Source organism: Pteropus vampyrus, unplaced genomic scaffold (assembly GCF_000151845.1).
Source record: "Pteropus vampyrus isolate Shadow unplaced genomic scaffold, Pvam_2.0 Scaffold68, whole genome shotgun sequence".
NCBI classification, from domain to species: Eukaryota; Metazoa; Chordata; class Mammalia; order Chiroptera; family Pteropodidae; genus Pteropus; species Pteropus vampyrus.
In genome coordinates, this window is record NW_011888849.1 from 175524 (window position 1) to 194259 (window position 18736).

General features: G+C 33.9%; 1 protein-coding gene and 1 non-coding gene across 2 annotated transcripts in view; both read left to right on the forward strand.

Annotated features, from left to right (window-relative positions):
* NOC3L (NOC3 like DNA replication regulator) overlaps window positions 1-18736 on the forward strand; it is a 28271-nt gene that overhangs the window by 5048 nt on the left and 4487 nt on the right. The window contains exons 3-17 of the mRNA XM_023531469.1: window positions 408-712; window positions 1294-1347; window positions 2514-2644; window positions 4271-4432; window positions 4623-4716; window positions 7135-7310; window positions 7713-7841; window positions 12144-12275; window positions 13881-13961; window positions 14295-14395; window positions 15425-15497; window positions 16264-16327; window positions 16412-16483; window positions 16824-17005; window positions 17938-18066. Of these exons, the coding sequence (XP_023387237.1) occupies window positions 408-712; window positions 1294-1347; window positions 2514-2644; window positions 4271-4432; window positions 4623-4716; window positions 7135-7310; window positions 7713-7841; window positions 12144-12275; window positions 13881-13961; window positions 14295-14395; window positions 15425-15497; window positions 16264-16327; window positions 16412-16483; window positions 16824-17005; window positions 17938-18066 (1885 nt within the window). The remainder of the gene's footprint in view (window positions 1-407; window positions 713-1293; window positions 1348-2513; window positions 2645-4270; window positions 4433-4622; window positions 4717-7134; window positions 7311-7712; window positions 7842-12143; window positions 12276-13880; window positions 13962-14294; window positions 14396-15424; window positions 15498-16263; window positions 16328-16411; window positions 16484-16823; window positions 17006-17937; window positions 18067-18736) is intronic.
* LOC111740831 lies at window positions 2095-2213 on the forward strand. Its single transcript, XR_002780760.1, has one exon. It is a non-coding gene; the product is annotated as a 5S ribosomal RNA (ribosomal RNA).

Genomic DNA, 18736 nt, shown 5'->3' on the forward strand with positions numbered 1-18736 from the left:
TTTATTTCTTTTGAGTTTGAATAGTGAAGTAGAGTGAATGGGGAAGAATGCTGTTCTTTGTTTCAGGAATTGGTGGAACAGTCCTGAATTCTTTATGGCTATGACCTCAGTTACCCTATTAGGTAGATATTATTCCCATTTATGGAGAGGAAACTGATATTCCCCCACAATCTCAAGTAGTGGATCTAAAGTTTAAACTTAGATGTTTTTAACTCCTAAATTCATGCTATGCTCTGAAGGTTTTTGAGAACCCAAAATAGCATGTCACCCTTGGTTCTGTGGAATACTCTTCAAAAAGATTCTGCTGTTACTTTCACATTTATTTTGCATCTAAAGAGAAAGCTATTAGCCATAGTTTGAGTCTTTGTGGCAGACTATACAATTCATTTATTCATTTACTATTTGAGTGCCTGCTGTGTACTGCGTCCAGGTGCTATTATCTATGTATATATTGAAGGTCTGGCTAGTGGTTTATTTTTCTGTGTTTTAAAAATGAAGATCTCTAGGTTCCTTTTTGTTATATTAAAACTGAAAATTAATTTTGTTTTCTGCAGTGAGCCTGTCCATGCCAAGAAACGAAAGCATGAGCATGTTATAGATAAATATGAAAAAATACCAAGAACTCTGCAGTATGCACCAGAGAAGGAATTGATTCACTTGCTTCCTATCAAAGACAAAAGTGGCATAATCCCACAGACGAGGGAGAAGCCAGGTGAATCTGATCAGCCTGTGTATTAAAATTTAAGGTCCTTAATAATATCTTTTATTACAAATTGAATTTTATTTTGACTTTTACCCATATCTATGAAACAGGGATAGCAACAAATAGTCATCTGGCAAGCTTGATGATTTTGGCGAGAAATACTGTTGATTATCTCAGGTGTCTGTTGTACTGCGAGCACAACTGAAACTACAGGGTTTAGGTGATTTTTTTTTTCAGGGTATTTCACCAAATTCTGTTGTTTCTAAAATTACAGCATATTAGTTTTCTTTTGTTAGGCCTTTTTTCTTATATGTGCCTTTTGTGAAATAAAACACAGAAAAGTTTAGAAATCAAAAATATGAAATTATATGGTTTGTTATAAAAAACACACCCTTAAAACCACCATCTGGGCAAGGAACAAATACTTCCAGCACCCAGAAACGTCCCTTGTGCTCTCCTGAATCACTAATTGCTCCCTCCTCAGGAAAGTAACTACTTTCCTGAGTTTTATGTTAATCACTTCCCTGCTTTCCTTTGTAGTTTCTCCACTTAAATATATTGTCTCATTTTTTGATATACACATTTTTCAGTTATTGACTCTAATCAAGATGAAGAGGATCAAGAAGAGCCGGAACTTGAGCAAGGTAATGGGATACATCTTTATAGGTACTAAATTGTTAATTGAGAATTAACCTTTTTTGCATAATAGTAAATGTGAGTTAATTTTAGATAAAATCGGAATGTGCATTTTGGAATACTGGTCATTTCAAGGTCATTTGGAACATTTTCTTACATTTTGAAACTTCTACATTGTGCAATTTGTTGCTTTTTATTATGGAAAAATTCATGTACTTATATTTGTAATGTCTAGGCATGCATGAAGGTCTTGTGTATTGTTACTATTTTGAATTCTTTTAAATCGTAAGTGAAGGATCTGCCTACAAATAACTATTATACCTGTTTAGCTTAAATTACAAAAATGATTCTGTGCTATGAAATCATTTTGGTTCTTAGAGCAGTTGTACTTTGTATGTGTGTTTTAAATGTGGTTTTCTAGATAGCACAGTTCTGATCAACATTAAATTGAAAGAACATATTATAGTGTGAAAAACTGTGCTTTGGAATTTCTGAAAGAACAAACTGGTTGAATTTTACTTCTGCGTAGGAAACCTCATTAATAGTGTAAATTAGGTTATAGGTCAACTATTTCAGTTTTCAGTCATCCTTCATAGGCTTATTGCAGATTATGCTTGTGTGTTTATTAAATCTAGTTCCCTGTGAATTTCTTAAGGTAAACATTTTGTATAATTCAAAGCACTGATGTTTTGTGTAGTTCAAAGGACTGTATAGAATTGAAAACAGAATATTCTGTACTTAAAAAAACAATCAGAGTCTACGGCCATGCCACCCCGAACATGCCCGATCCCATCTGATCTCGGAAGCTAAGCAGGGTTGGACCTGGTTAGTACTTGGATGGGAGATCACCTAGGAAGACCGGGTGCTGTAGGTGTTAAAAAAAAAAAAACACATCAGATTGCTCTTTCCCTTAATTAATATGAATTATTGTGGGTTTATTAGCCTAGTAGTTAAGAATATGAACTCTAGAGTCAGACTGCCTGGGTTTAAATCCCATTTCTGCCAGTTTTATGAGCCTAGGCAGTTACCTTCTCTTTGCCTCAGTTTCCTTATCTGTAAAATGGGGTTGTTCATAGTACATGTCTCATGATTATTGAGAAGATTATATGAATTATGGTTCTTGGATACTTGTAAATAAAGGAATGTTTAAGAGAGAAAACCTAATCTGTTTTAGAGATCGTTGAAGATCCCATTCGAGAGCTGACCATAGAAGAACATTTACTTGAGAGAAAGAAGAAACTTCAGGAGAAGAAATTGCATATTTCAGCCTTGGCATCTACCATATTATCAGATCCAGAAAGCAATGTAAGTAGTATTAATTTCTTTAGGTTCTTTACATTAGATGTAGTCCAAATGTCTAATATTTTAAGATTCTCTTGTTAATTATAAGTATACACAAAAAGGAAAAGCACTAGCAAAATACTGTAACTGAGTTAGAATAAGAGAGTAGATAGAACCTTAGCGTAATTCTACTTCTGAACATAATTTCTTCTATAATCTAAGAAAAGTCTCTTAAATGCTCTGAGTCTTTAAATGAAAATATTGGGCTTAATGTTGTAACTCTAAAAGTGATAAGTCTATAAAATTAATTATACTAGGGAGGAGGAACCTACTTGTAAATTTGCTTGACTGATCTGTAGAGTTTTTAGTAAGGAACGTGCTACACAATAGTCGGTGAGATTAGTCAGGAATACTTGCAAGTGGAAAATATTTTAAGTGAAATAGGCTAGAGAGTAACAATGAATTATAGTGCCATGCGTACAATAGTGAAGGTGGTGATGATTATAATGTGGACTCAAGAAACTTGAGATTTAGTCTTGGCTTTGCTACATACTATTTGTTAGACTTTAGGTAAGATTTTTACCGGAGGCTCGTTTTCATTCCTAAAAAGAGATGGGACCTGTTTTAAAACTGTTGTGAGGATTAAATAAATGATAGTAGTATACATGAAGTCATATAGAGTCATACTGTTATTTTTGTTAACTTTGTGTCCCAAGCATCCTACTATGACAAATATTTGTTTACTGAACAATAAAATAGATTGTTTACATTTATAGAAGAAATTTCGTGTGGATATGCTTTGGAGTGGCATTTGTCCTTTTCTAACAAAGTGAGGGGAAGATCTGGAGCAGAATTGGGGAGGGGAATTTGGAATATTTCTCACCTGTATTACTGCACTTAATCATTATAAAACCACAAAGACAAGAGCTACTGATCTCATTTTACAGCTGAAAAATTGAGCCTTTAAAAACTCAAGTGATTTGTTTCAGATTTTAACAGCCACTGTATTGAAACCCAGGTCTTCTACTCTGGAGCCTCATGCTCATTTCATATAAGTTAAGGACAGCAAATAGGTGGTGACATACTTGTTCTCTCCCTGTTATGACAAACATTGCTAATCAACTAATGTTGCTTCTCAAGATACTGTTCCAGCAGGCAATAGTAGCTCATCAAAGCAAGCACGTTAGTTTAAGCCAATTTTCTACTTCTGCATTGTATCATACAAATGATCTTTGTATGAGTAACTTTGAAGCTAAAGTTAATGTGGATACATTATATTAATTCCTGATTAATTTATATACATGTGATTATATTTTGATTGGTATATATAACATTAATATATGTCAGTAAGTCTTTTTAGGGAAATAGGCTACACATGCTTTAAGAAAACCCAATTAAAAAAATTTTCTAAAAATAGGTATATTAACAAATTTAAGCTGTTTTTTAAGTCTATATCTTTTCTACTAATTTAACAAAATTTTTATTAATTTATAACTTTAGCAATTTACCTCTTGGTAACAGGGGCTGTGTCTGGAGTTGTGAATGGCTTGACTAGACTCTGTGAGTCATTGTGTGAATTTCACCTATAGTGCTTTTGCTCATAATTGTTTTGCTGTGATTTTCTAGCCTTATAAGTTATTTCTTTAACAGATTAAAAAATTGAAAGAATTACGTTCCATGCTGATGGAACAGGATCCTGATGTGGCTGTTACTGTTCGAAAGCTGGTGACAGTTTCTCTGATGGAGTTGTTTAAAGACATTACTCCTTCATATAAAATCCGGCCTCTAACAGAGGCAGAAAAGTCTACCAAGGTATGCGAAACATAATTACTATACAAAATAAGCTGAAAATTTTGGAGAGCTAGAGATGGGAGAAATAATAGAGTTTTTTTTGTTTGGTTGTTTTTACATGACTGTATATACTGGGTATTCCTATTTTGCACTAAGTTTTGAATTTCAGTATTTTGATGTTGAAAAGTGATTGATTTTTTGGTCTTTTCAGATCCGTAAAGAAACCCAAAAGTTGAGAGAATTTGAAGAAGGCCTGGTTAGCCAGTATAAATTTTATTTGGAAAATCTGGAGCAAATGGTTAAAGGTATATTAAACATACCATAAAAGCATGTAACATACTTAGCTTTGGTCAGGAAGGTGAATTCTATATTCTGTGCTGTGTGTTGACTGTCATAATGTATGGTCAGGAGCGGAGTCTAGAGTTAGATTTCCCAGGATAGTCTAACTACCCATTAACACATATGTGTTAGGTACGTCACTTAATCTCTCTTTGTCTCAGTTTTTCTCTCTCTAAAATGGGAATAATAGTACTTACCTCATTAGATTGTTGTGTAAGAAGTAAGTGAATTTATAGATGTAAAGCACTTAGAACTATGCCTAGCCTGTATTAGGCACTATGTTTTACCAGTTATTAGTATTGTTGCTACCTAGTACTTAGTTGTATGTTTCTTAAATTTATGAAGTTGGAATTCTACTATTTTTGGAGGGAGTAGTCAGGGGAGAAGGATGGCTTGTCACGAGTGCTTTGAAGATAGCTTACAAGGCAGTTATTCAGGCTGAGAAACTCTTCTGTCAAACCCTTGTTCTCTTTTTCTTTGTTCAGAAAAGGAAGGCTATAGGAAAAATTTAGACATGATTGGGGAAGGGGTTCAGTTTCCTAGGCTAGGTGCTTTCACTAACTCGGTGGGCTCCTTTGCTTAGTGTTGGGCCAAAGGATCACCTTGTTGCCCTCTCAGCTGGAACAGGTCTACTGAATCCTATTGGCCCAATAAAGGCATGGAGGTGGTAGCGCATGGAAGTGGTGGGTGTGTGGCATGGGTATTGCTTCTAAGTTCCGATATCTCAGTTGGAACTTGCTAGCATTTATTCTCCCAGGGATAAGTCCTAGGAGCTTTGTGTAGACCAACACTATCACTAGAAATATAATGAGACATACAAGTTATTTAAAAAAATGTAGCCACTCTCAGAAAAAAGTAAAAAGGAAGAAAATTAATTTTAGCAGTAAATTATATATGTCTAATTTATCGTTTTAACATATAATCAATTTTTAAAATTAGTGAGATAGTTTACAGTTTTTTGTACTAAGTTCAAAATCTGGTGTGTATTTTATACGTCTAGCACACATGAACTTGGACTAGTCACATTTCAGGTGCTCATTTGCCACGTGTGCCAGTGGCGTCTGTATTGGACCATGCAGGTGCAGATCTTTTCTAAGTGAATTGAACCACTATGAACTCTCCAAGTTTTAAAATAAATCATGGTAAAATATAAATAACATAAACTTTATAATTTTAACTATTTTTAAGTGAATAATTATGTGACATTAAGTAAATTCACATTGTTGTACAACCATCGCCACCTTCCATCTCTGGAACTTTTTCATCTTCCCCAACCAAAATTCTGTGCTTATTAAACATTAACTCCCCATTACCTCTCCCGGCCCTCCAGCACTTGGCAGCCATCGTTCTACTTTCTGTCTCTATGAATTTGACTGTCCAGGAATCTCATATAAATGGAATCATAATATTTGTCCTTTTGTGACTTCCTTATTTTATTTAGCATGAGATCTTCAAGATTCAGCCTTGTTGTAGCATATGTCAGAATTTCCTTTCTAAGATCAAACAATATTCCATTGTATGTATATATACCACGTTTTGTTTACCCATTCATCTGTCAATTATGTCTTGTCAGGTTTAAGTAACTAGAATATATGGTTCTTATTTATGGTGAACACAGTCTGTTTAGGGAAATATTATATGTATGAGAAGCAGGTTTTAAAATAAAGGTACTATCCATATTATCTTTCTCACCTCTGGCTGTATTGTAGAAGGAGATGTTGAACCTGCTGTAGAGAGACTAGCATATTTTCATATTCTCATATTCAACATGCCATGTTACAGTAACATTGTATATGTAGAAATTTCTAGAAAAGAGGTATTATGAATCATCAATTATTTTGAAGGAGAATTTTAATTTCTTTTGGACCTTCTGGGTAAAGATACCATAGTGATCATCAGCAGGAAGTCAGGAGAAATGATGTTTTGGATTCTTGGGATTTTTGAAACATGAAATAGTCTGGGGCTCAGAGAGTTTAGGATTTCCTCATATTCACCAGCCAGTTAGTGGGTGACTAGGATTTGAACCCAGGCTCTTGACTTATAGTTGAGTGTTTTGGGGACAGCCTTGGTAGAGCGCAGTGCAAGGACTCCTTAAAGGTATCCAGCTCCCTCTCCCCTCCGTCCTCCTTTTAATCTAATGATTTAGCTCTTAAAACATACAGAAAACCAAGATTCTGGTAATTGTGGTTAGAGTCAGAGGGTGAATGGTATAGAAAAATTTTAATGATAACCTTCGTTCTTGTTTAAGTATAGATACAACTCCTATTGAAGAATTTGCATGGTGTGTTGAGTTTTCATATTATCACATTACTGTAACAGAAAGATAATTAGTTGAAGTATTGACCAATGAGTAAAATAACTAGTTACAATTATCTTTTGACTAGACTGGAAGCAAAGGAAGCTGAAGAAAAGTAATGTAGTTTCCTTAAAGGCATATAAAGGACTGGCAGAAGTGGCTGTGAAGAGCCTGTGTGAGCTGTTGGTGGCACTACCTCATTTCAATTTCCACAACAACATCATTGTATTGATTGTCCCTCTCATGAATGATGTGTCAAAATCGGTGGGTTACTCTTAATGATCGTGGCTTTGCGCTTAACAGAAACTTAAAAACAGAAAATTCCTTAGGAGCTGTTATTTATTGTTAAAATAATTTGTTAATTTGTTAATTTGTTAAACATTGTCTCTTTAAGAAAATTATTTGACTGTAAGTTTAGTGCATTGTTTTGAAGAGGGGGCAATTTTGTCCTGCAGGGAACAGTAGGCTGTGTTTACAGACGTTTTTTATTGTTACTACTATAGTGGTGGGGGTGTGTTACCACTGGCATCTAGGTGGTAAAGGCGAGGCTTCTAAATGTCCTACAATGCACAGGACAGCCCCCCACAACAAAGAATCATCTGGTCCCAAATGTCGGTAGTGCTAAGTTTGAGAAACACTGGTTTAGTGTAACATTTTATTTTTCAGATATCTGAAATGTGTTGTGAGGCGGTAAAGAAACTCTTTAAACAAGATAAATTAGGCCAAGCTTCTCTTGGTGTAATTAAAGTGATTTCTGGTTTTGTGAAGGGCAGAAATTATGACGTTAGGCCAGAGGTAAGCTTGTCTTTTTTTACTTTGCATTGTATTTGTTTTTAAATTATTAAGTTAATTTTTAGTTGTCATGAGGAATTTATTCTTATAGAAGTGTACAAAGTAGAAAGGGAAAATACTCAGTTCTCCAGATGTAAACTTCTATTTAGTCATATGCTTTTGATTGTTAAACTGATATTTTTCTCTTTACAGTTTGATTTGTATCCTAGATGGTTTTCTATGCAGATATAGATTTATTTTAAAATAAAAATAGTTTTATGTTGTGGGAATTATTCTGGATGTTTTCATTTTATGTATTGTGGACTTAAGTATAGGGCTATCCCATTCTTTTGAATATCTACCTTAGTGTTCCATTATGTGAATATATAGCTTCCTACTTGATGGACAGCCGAGTTGTTTGTAGATTTTTGCTATTGTAGTCAGCATGGAAGAGGACATTTTGGCCATATTATTTTTTCATGCTTGTGTGAGTATTTTGTGAGGTAAATTTCTAAGGTGTAGGTACTGGATCCAATGGAATACACATTTAAAAACTTGAGAGAGAATGCCAAATTTTTCTCCAAAAACATTTTATCACTTAATTCCTGCTGGTGATAGGGGTGTCATTTCCCCATAACCATAACTATTTAATCTTTGTTAGTCTGGTAGGTAAAAAATACTGTATGTTACATATATATTTTTTGTTTACACATCGTTATTAGGTTTTACTTCTAGACATTTATTCATCATTTGAATATTTTGCCTGTTTTTATTCTTTGCCAGTTTTTCTCAGGTATTTGTCATTCTTAATGGCTCGTAATAACTTTTTTTAATATTCATTTCAGTAAATATCAGCTGTGTACTAGGCACTAGTCTAGGTTCTGGGGATAAAATAGTGAACAAAAGAAACACGCTCTGTGTTTTTTGAGCTTACATTACATAGTAAGGATAATAAGTCTCTGTAAGTTTCAAATATTTGTTTGTTGCTCTGACTTTTAATTCTGTATTTTGGTCTCTTTTGCTTTGTAGAAATTTTATATTTTAATTAATCACTGTCATTTTCTCCTCCCTTATATATGAGGTGAATTTTTGTCATGGATAGATCCTCAATCCCAAGATTTATAGATTCTCTCTTTCCGAAAGAATTCTTCCAGAAGCATTTTAGTTTTTATATTTAAATACTTAATCTGATTAAGTATTTATATTTAAATATTGAATTCTTTCTGTGAGTGTATGGTATCAGTGTAGATAACTATAATGTATCAAGTAGGATGGTGCTCATCTAAATGGGCATTGCAGTAAAAGGCATGGATCATTCTTTTTTTCTCCAAAATATTTTAAATGATTTTAATGTATTCTAGATGGGATTTAAAATTAGATTTTTACTTTCCCCTCCCAAAATAGTCCATACAGAGAATTTGATTGTAGTTGATTCAATGTGTAGATTAGTTTGGGAGAATTAAAATATTTACAGAATTAATTTTTTTCTGTTCAAAAATATCATATATCTTGCCATATATTTAAGGCTTTTATGTTCTTAAGTGAAATTTTATGGTTTTCCTCATTTGAGTCTTATTTTTATTAACTTTATTTTTAGTCTTGTAGTTTTGATTAAGTTGATATTTTCTACTGTTTATTTCCTAATTTGTCTTTTTTTTGCCATAAAATTCCTTTCATTAAAGCCAATAATTTTAGTTCAACTGCTAAAATTATAGAAATTGGGCTTAAGTAAGAGGAAAATATTCAGTATTTTTACTCAGAATGGTAGAATGATCAGGTAATAAGAACATGAAACTTGGTCATAGGGAAACACTTTCATTTTAGTGATGTTAGAATTATAAACTACATTCTTTAATGTGTTGGGGTTTTGGGGTACATATTTAGATAGTACAATGTGAATTTTTTGAAGGTGTACATTGTGATGATTTAATATATGTGTACATTGTGAAGTGATTACCACAATCAAGTTAATTAACACCTCTATGACCTCTCATAGTTACTTTTTTTGTGTGTGTGGTGAGAGTACTTAAGATTTACTCTTGTAGCAAATTTCAAGTGTATGATAAGGTATTATTAACTATATTCATCCTGCTGTACTTTAGCTCTCAGAACTTAGACATCTTATAACTGAAAGTTTGTATCATTTGACCAACATTTCCCCATTTGATCCATTCCCTGGCAATCAGTGTTCTCTCTGGTTATAGATGTTTGACTTTTTTAGATTCCACACATGAGTGAGATCATACAGTATTTGTCTTTCTGTGTCTGGTTTATTTCACTTAGCATAATGCCCTCTAGGTTCATCCATGTTGTCACAAATGGTGGGATTCTTTTTAATGGCTGAATAATATTCCATTACATGTCTATACTTCATTTTCTTTATTCATTTATTTGTCTACAGATACATAGGCGGTTTCCATATCTTGGCTATTCTGAATAATGCTGCAGTGAACATGGGAGTGCACATATCTCTTTGAAATACTGATTTCACTTCCTTTGGTTATATAACCAGAAGTGGGATTGCCGGATTATGTGATAATTCTGTTTTTAATCTTTTGAGGAATTTCCATACTGTTTTTCATAGTGGCTGATCAGTTTTTATTCCCACCAACAATTCATAAGGGTTGCCGTTTCTCCACATCCATGCTAAACACTTATTTCTTGTCTTTTTGATAATACCCATTCTGATAGGTGTGAGGTAATAATTCACTGTGGTTTTGATTTGCATTTCCCTAATGATTAGTGATGTTGAGCACCTTTTAATATACCTTTTGGGCATCCATATGTCTTCTTTGGAAACATCTCTATTTAGATTCTTGGCCCATTTTTTAATCAGATTATTTGATTTTGCTATTTAGTTGTGTGAGTTCCATATGTATTTTGGGTATTAACCACTTATCAGATATATGATTTGCAAATTTTTTTTCCCATTCTGTAGATTGATTTTTCATTCTGTTGATGGTTTGCAGAAGTTTTAGTTTAATGTGATCCCACTTGATTATTTTTGCTTCTGTTGCCTGTGCTTTTGGTGTAATATCCAAAAAAACATTCCTAAGGCCAGTGTCAGGGACCTTTTGCCTTATTATTTTTCTAGGAGTCTTATAGCTTCACGTCTTACACTGAAGTTTTTAATCCATTTCAAGTTAATTTTCATGAATGGTTTACGATAAGGGTTCAGTTTTATTCTTCTACATGTAGTATCAGTTTTTCCCAGTACCATTTATTGAAGAGAATGTCCTTCTCTGTTGTGTATTTTCGGTGCTCTTGCCAAGGCTATTATATTCTTTAATTTGGAGTTATTTTTCATCAGTGGCTAGTATTTTATGAGCACATAGAATACCTACAAGATACTCAAGTTGATCTTTCTGATACCTAGAGTAACTTTAGGTTCACTATTTATGCATGTAGTTCTTCTCTGTTTTCATTTTATGCTTTTAAGCCCTGTACTCTGAAATAGTCAGTTTTCTTCCAGTGTACATAATGGAAAAATATAAAGCTGTAGTTTTCAAGTTTTTTTTCTTTCTGGAAATGTTTCTGTGACCGCAGATCAATAGAATGGTTTCTTCCCCAGGAAATGTAGGATTTTAAACTCCTTTTGTCTTTGTGTTTGGATAGTTGCTATAACACACAAAACACCTGCTTCCAAATTAGCGGCTCAATTTTTTGAATGGCTTAAGGCAATAGTTCTCATTGTGGTCCTTGGACCAGCATCAGTGGGAATTAGAAATACAAGTTCTGGGGCCCCACTCCAGACTTACTGAATCAGAAACTGCACTGGGGTCCAGCTGTTTGTGTTTTAAAAAGCCCCTCAGGTGATGATGTTTGCTAAAGTTGGAGACCCATTGTCAAGAAGGAAAATAAGTTCTTACAATTAATAACACTTGTTGTCATGTTTTTTTAATCTGAAAAAGATGAAGATCAGAACTGTTTGCTATAAAACTAAAGCTGGTTTGGTAAACTGAAGCTGGCTTAGAAATAACCTAATTTATATCTTCTCCTCCCATACTGGTCTAAACCTTTTTCTGGCCTGCCTACTCTTTATAATGATATATTCCAGTGCCAAATAATGTGTTCTCTCTTCCTTATTTTCATTAAACTGTAAAGTAATATTACATGTATTTAGCCAAATACTAGTTTGTTCTTTCATAGACATACTATGTTTAGCAAAAAGATGTAATAGAACTTTGTGTAAAATGTGGTAAAAGATATTTTGCATTTTTTTTTTTTGCGTGAAAAAGGGAAATAACTGTTTAAATGCTTGTTTTTCTGTATAAATTTTTTGAGGGCAGTATAAATATTAAGTGTTTGTGTTTCCTTCAATATTAGATGTTGAAAACATTCTTGTGCTTAAGAATCAAAGAAGTAGAAGTGAAAAAAGATACAGAAGACATTAATAAACCAAAAAAGTTCATGACGTTCAAGGAAAAGAGAAAAAATCTATCAAGAATGCAGAGAAAGGTTTGATTTATTTCTTTTTTTATTTTATTTGCTTTTAGATTAAAATCATAGTTTAGGCACATGTAAAAATCATAATTAAATCATAATTATAAATATTTTAAAATCAAATACTTAGAGAATTTAGTTTTTCCCAGTTGTTCCAAAGAAATATTTTTTGATATCAGTTTAAGCTGACAATTCATTTGCAAAGAGAGCAATAGATGAAAAGATTTTCTTGCCATGCTGGCTTTTAAGATCATCTTAGATTCATTGTGACACAGATTCTTTTCTTAACAGAAAGGTTGTATTCATGTGAAGTAGGTTTTGTTAATTGAATCATGTTTCTTTATTGGTTTGTGTTTGAAACCTTTGTTTATTTACTATGAGACTTTGGACACCTTTTTTTGTTTTTTTTAACTTTGAGAAATGGAGCTAATTAAAAGTACCCACCAGTGCAATTAGGATTAATATATTGGCTAGGAGGAAAACCAGAGGAGAGAATTAGCAACTAGGGGGATTGTTTAATAAACTATATAAATGTCTAACCAATGTACTGTATACTTAAAACTAATTAAAATAAATAATTTAATTAAAAAAAAAGCCCCCACCTTGCAGAGTCATTGTGTAGTTTAAGTAAGATGATGTACGTAAAGAATTCAGCAGAGTGCCTAACACTGGGTGTGCTTTATAAACATTAGTTACCACCACCACCACCGTTGCTATCACGTCTCAGAACATTTCTAAACAGTTTAGTAGGGTTAGCAAATTGCTTATAAAAACAAAACAAAAATAATTTCCAGGTTATCCATCTTCGAATGTATCTAATAATTTTGAAAATGTGACAGAATATCAAATTAAACGTAATAAGTGTAAACAAATGAAATGAAGGTAGATATTTTCGTTATTTATTCCGTATTTCCTTAACATAAGTTGGAGATGCTTGGTAAGAACAGCATGTATGTAGCTGAAGGGAAGCAAAAGTGTAATAAGAATGTGGAAGCTCTTTAGCAGCCTCACACGAGGGAAGGAAACTGTTCCCTGTGTTTCAGGCAGCTTAACAACCATTGTTTGCTGCTCTTACAGTATAAGGAAGTGGAAAAAAATTGGTATTTTATTAAATTTCTGTAGTGTATCTGGTTTTATGCCTTGTATATAAATGAGTTTGGGAAATATTGTTGATGTCTGGTTTCTATGTCAGATGATTTAATATCGAGAATTATTTCTGGGCTCAGCATGTTCTTTTTTCTTTTTTGAAATATTTTAAGTTTAAAACAACTACAGAGAATAGTATAGTAAATCCCATGTATCCACCTTTCTGAATGAGCAGATATTAATAGACTCACCTCAGTTTTTTTCTTGAAAAGTAAGAAACCAGAATTAGAATCCCCTTTGGTCTCAGACCCCTGTCTCAGTTTTTGTGCCTTCCTCCCAGAAGGCAGTCGCTGTCATGAGTTTGGTTTGTGTATGCTTCTTAGCCACATTTTTGTACTTTTGGTTATATTTGATTTAAATATTATGAAACACATAGTGTTGTATGTGTTTCGTAATGTTTACATATTATGCCCCTGAAGCATGTTTTTTTCACTCAGTGGTATATACTCTTACTTTTTTTCAATCTATTTTCAGTGGAAGAAAGCAGAAGAGAAGCTAGAGCGAGAGCTTCGAGAGGCAGAAGCTTCAGAGAGTTCTGAGAAAAAACTTAAACTGGTAGGCAGTTTCACATTCTCTTATGCCTATGAAATGTTTTGTTAAATAATTTTAATTAGGGATTTATTGTTTTAACTTGTGGTTATGTAATTTTGGTTTATTTCACGAGGCTTGGATATGAGATGTGCAAGTAACTGTAATGTGATCAGTGCCGGTTTTATGAAGTCACGGGCTGTGTATCTTCATTCTGTTTTGTCAAAGCTCCTAAGATTGAATCGTGGGGAAGGATGGAAAGGGACAAAAAAGGTTGAGCTTTGAAAGTGCTAACTATGGTAACTCAGGAGAACATGTACTGGGTTATACTAAAATCCCGTTGTCTGTTTCTTTTGCCAGCACACGGAGACTTTGAATATTGTGTTTGTGACCTACTTCAGAATATTGAAGAAGGCCCAGAAGTCACCTCTCCTGCCAGTGGTTCTAGAAGGTCTTGCCAAGTAAGGGCTGTGTAGGCTGAAACCTTTTAGATTCTTTCTAAATAAGACTGAAGTAACCATGACTTTTAAACAGGGTTTACTAAAGCTGACTTAGTGTTCTTCTCAGTTCTCATTTCTTTTTTGTCACTAGCCTTTCCTTGTTTTACTTTATTTGGCTTGTCTCTTTTGTTGCACTGGAAATATCTTCATGCACTTGAGTTCATATATTGTCTGGCCAAAGGTTATGCTCATTTGAAAGTTTGATAAATATTGCCAAATTGCTTCCCCTAAAGGTTATACCAATACATGGAGACTATATCACTTACAAGGTCCTTGTTCTAAGATTTACATAGCGTCAAAGGCTCTTGCACTAATATTGAAGAGTTATCTTTGAACTATTTCAGTGCCTAATATTTTATAGTGTACAGGGTGCCCTGACATTTAGGAGCTCCCACGATTCTTTCTCTTTAACTCTATTGGGTGATCTCAGTTATTTCTAGAAATAGAGGCCCAGGCCAGCCAAGTGACTTACGGAGGATCATAAAGGTAATTAATTGCAGAACCTGAACTAGACACCAGGTCCAACTTCTTTTCCCTTTTACTTTTAAAGCTTACATGGGGTCTATATTCTTATAACTAACAGAATCTTTCCTCTTTTCTTTCTTCCCACCACCTGTTTTCTTAGAAGCTGATGCCGCTTGTCCTTTATGACTTAGAACAGTGTCGGGCACCTGGTAAACTTTCCTGGGGAAGTTGTTTACTTTTAGCAACTTCTTTCTCAGGGCAGAAGTAGTTTTGAAATACTATATTTAGTTTGTTTAGTGCCTTATATATTTCTGCTGAGTATAGAATCCAGTGGTGGATGAATTGTCAAAAAGGCTGATCTAAATTATTGAAAAGTATCAGTAAACAAATTTTCATCATCATCTCCATCATAGCTAACATTTTGGAATAAAGAATGTTAAAAACATAATTTTAAAGTCGTTTAATTTTTGGCTGCTTTATTTCTGTTTTTAGGTTACCTTTTAACTACATTTTGTTTGATTCTAGGTTTGCTCACCTTATAAATGTGGAATTTTTTGATGATTTATTAGTGGTTCTACATAGTCTCATTGAGTCTGGTGTAAGTAACTCTATTAATGAATTACTTTTTAAGGTGTAAATGGCATTGGGATTGCAAATTGGTGCAGCTACTATGGAAAACAGTCTGAAGGTTCTTCAAAAAATTAAAATTTTTGACCCAGCAATTGCACTTCTGGGTATTTATCTAAAGAAAACCAAAACAATAATTCATAAAGATCTATGCATCCCTATATTCATGACAGCACGATTCACAATAGACAAGATATGGAAGCAATCTAAATGCCCATCAACAGAAGATTGGATCAAGAAGTTGTGGTTCATATATACAATGGAATATTACTCAGCCATACAAAAAATGAAATCCTACCATTCACAACAACATAGATGGACCTAGAGGTTATTATGCTGAGTGAAATAAGTTAGAGAAAGATAAATACCATATGATTTCACTTATATGTAGAATCTACGGAACAAAAAAACCAAACAAAATGAAAATAGATTCACAGATACAGAGGACATTGTGGTGATTGCCTTGAAAGGGGTTTAAGAGGCTGGAAGAAAGGAGTGAAGGGTTACAAAGGGACAAATTAGTAGTTGAAAGATGGTCACAGAGATGGGGAGCATGGCATAGGGAATGTAGCCAGTAGTATTGTAATGGCTATGTGTAGAGCCTGATAGATTAAATGGAGTATTGGGGGGATCATTTCATAAACTATATAAATGTCTAACCCATGTATTGTATACTCGAAACTAATAAAAGATATAAATGGTATTATTATTCTTAACATCTCCCCCTTTTTTTAAAGGACCTAAGCTATCAAGAAAGTCTTCATTGTGTCCAGACTGCTTTTCATATTCTTTCCGGTCAAGGTGAGATGCTTTGTTAATCAAGTTTGTTTGCTTTACCTTTGGAGGTTGGAACATACCTAATTGGTATTTGTTGTCATTTCAAAGGTGATGTTCTGAATATTGATCCAATGAAATTCTATACACATCTTTACAAAACACTGTTCAAGTTACATGCAGGTATGTATGTTTAGATAATGTGTCTTTAATAAATATTTCTTTTAAGAATATGTTATGACCAGAATTATAGTCAATGAAAAATGAGAACTAGGTACTGGTGTATAAAATGCTGGCCTGCCAGTGCCACACGTCTGTATTTAACCTTGAGTAAGACTTGGAGCGAGAGAACTAGAATCCATTGAAGATGCACTATAACCCACTGCGTCTCCTGAGCAGTATAGTCTGCTTTGCGGATTAGGGAAATGATTTGGGACAGATACGCTGGTTGATCTTGGGTTTTTCTGGAGTTAGGTGAGGCTGCATAATGAAAAAGTAATGAAGAGTGTATCTGCTATTTTAGGTGCTACCAGTGAAGGGGTCGCGATTGTACTCCAGTGCCTTGACATCATGCTAACTAAGCGCAGAAAGCAGGTTTCTCAGCAGCGAGCCCTTGCCTTCATCAAGCGCCTCTGCACCCTTGCTCTTCACGTTCTTCCAAATGCAAGCATTGGCATTCTGGCAACTAACAGAATATTAATGCATGTAAGTAGTGATACGGATGTAAGTTCTGGCCCTGCAGCAGTGGTGCTTTGTTTGAGGCATGTCTTAATCAGGCGATTAGGGAAGTACATAGAATTACAAAAGGAAAGCATTTCACTCCTAGTGATACTCTCCAGAGGTAGCCATTTTTACTGTTTGGTGGGTATCCTTCCAGCAAACTTTTAAAAAATTCGTAAATATAAATGCATACATTAAACACTAACAACATGACTTTTTTTTTAACACTTAATTGATGAACACATTTTTTTGTGTCAGTACAAATATAGTTACTTTATTTCTCTAATGACTAAATAAAGTTATTTGCTTAACACTTAATGTAGTTCTTACTATGTACCTGCCACTATAAAAATTGCTCTACAAAAATTAACTCACTGAATTTTTGTAACAGCTCTGTGAAGTAGCTACTATTATTATTTCGGGGAAGACTGAGGTCCAGAGAGAATGGGTAACTTGCTTAAGGTGACACTGCTAGTGAGTGGCAGAGGTGGGATTGAAATTCAGGCAAGTCTGGTTTTTATACTTTGTATTTTTCTTTTGATATAGCTTTTTTCCTTTTAAAAAGCTATTACAAATGATGCTATAATGAATATACTTATGTGTATCTAATTATTTGTGTTGGAAAGACTCCTAAAAGTGGGATTGCTGGGTGAAAAGAATATTCTGTTTTCTCTTGCAAGATAAATTCTTAGCAAGCCAAGAAAATAACCCTTGGCAATTTTCGTTCTCATTTAATTTAATTTAATTTAATTTAATTTCAAAAATTAAAACTAAGTATGAAGTCCATATGCTTATAGCTCTTATATAACCTTAAAATCAAATGAAATTTAACTACAAATAAAAATGCAGAATCAAGTAGCCTTCTTTAAATTAACAATATTAATTTAATTAATCCTTCTTATGTGTCATTTTTGCAGACTTTCCCCAAAACAGATCTGTTGCTGGACAGTGAATCTCAGGGAAGTGGGGTTTTCCTCCCTGAACTCGATGAACCCGAGTACTGCAATGCTCAGAACACCGCTCTTTGGGAACTGCATGTGCTACGGGTAAGAGTGGTACCCCCCGTCCCCCCATTTTATTTTGTTCAGTTTTTCCCCTAGTAGTTATTATGGCCAGAGTACTTAATATATTTTGTTCTGAGACCGCCTTATGTAGAATTCCTCTTTTAACAGTCTGCATGTCACTTTGCTCTTACTACTCTTTAAGCTGTTGAGATAACATTTTTCAAAGGAAGCTGCAAATGACAGTTTTGCGGGGTAAGTGTTGACACCTTTTCCTTACCAGGCACATTTGTACTGGGTCCTATCCAAGAAGACTTTGATAGGCCTGCTGGCCTTAAGAGGGTTTCACCTACCTCATGGTTCTACAGTGGGGACAGCATTAGACTGAGACTCATAGAAAATGTTTTAGGAAACCTGTTGCAAACTAACTTCTTCCCTCTGATTTTTGATTTTTCTTTTCATATGGTAAAATCAAGATTAAGCTATGTCACTGGTGACTTGGTCATCAAACAGATTTGTGTTGTAATCATGTGAGCAAAGATAGTATTTTTCTTGTAGTTATGTGGTTCTTATGAATTAATATTTATATTTACATATACAGTTTTTTTTTAATTGTTTGTTAAGTAAAATCTTTGCTGTAGCTAGTGTTTTATAAAGTACTAACCTGTGCAAAATGTGGTTGTCCCATTTCCCTTTCAGAGACATTTCCATCCTA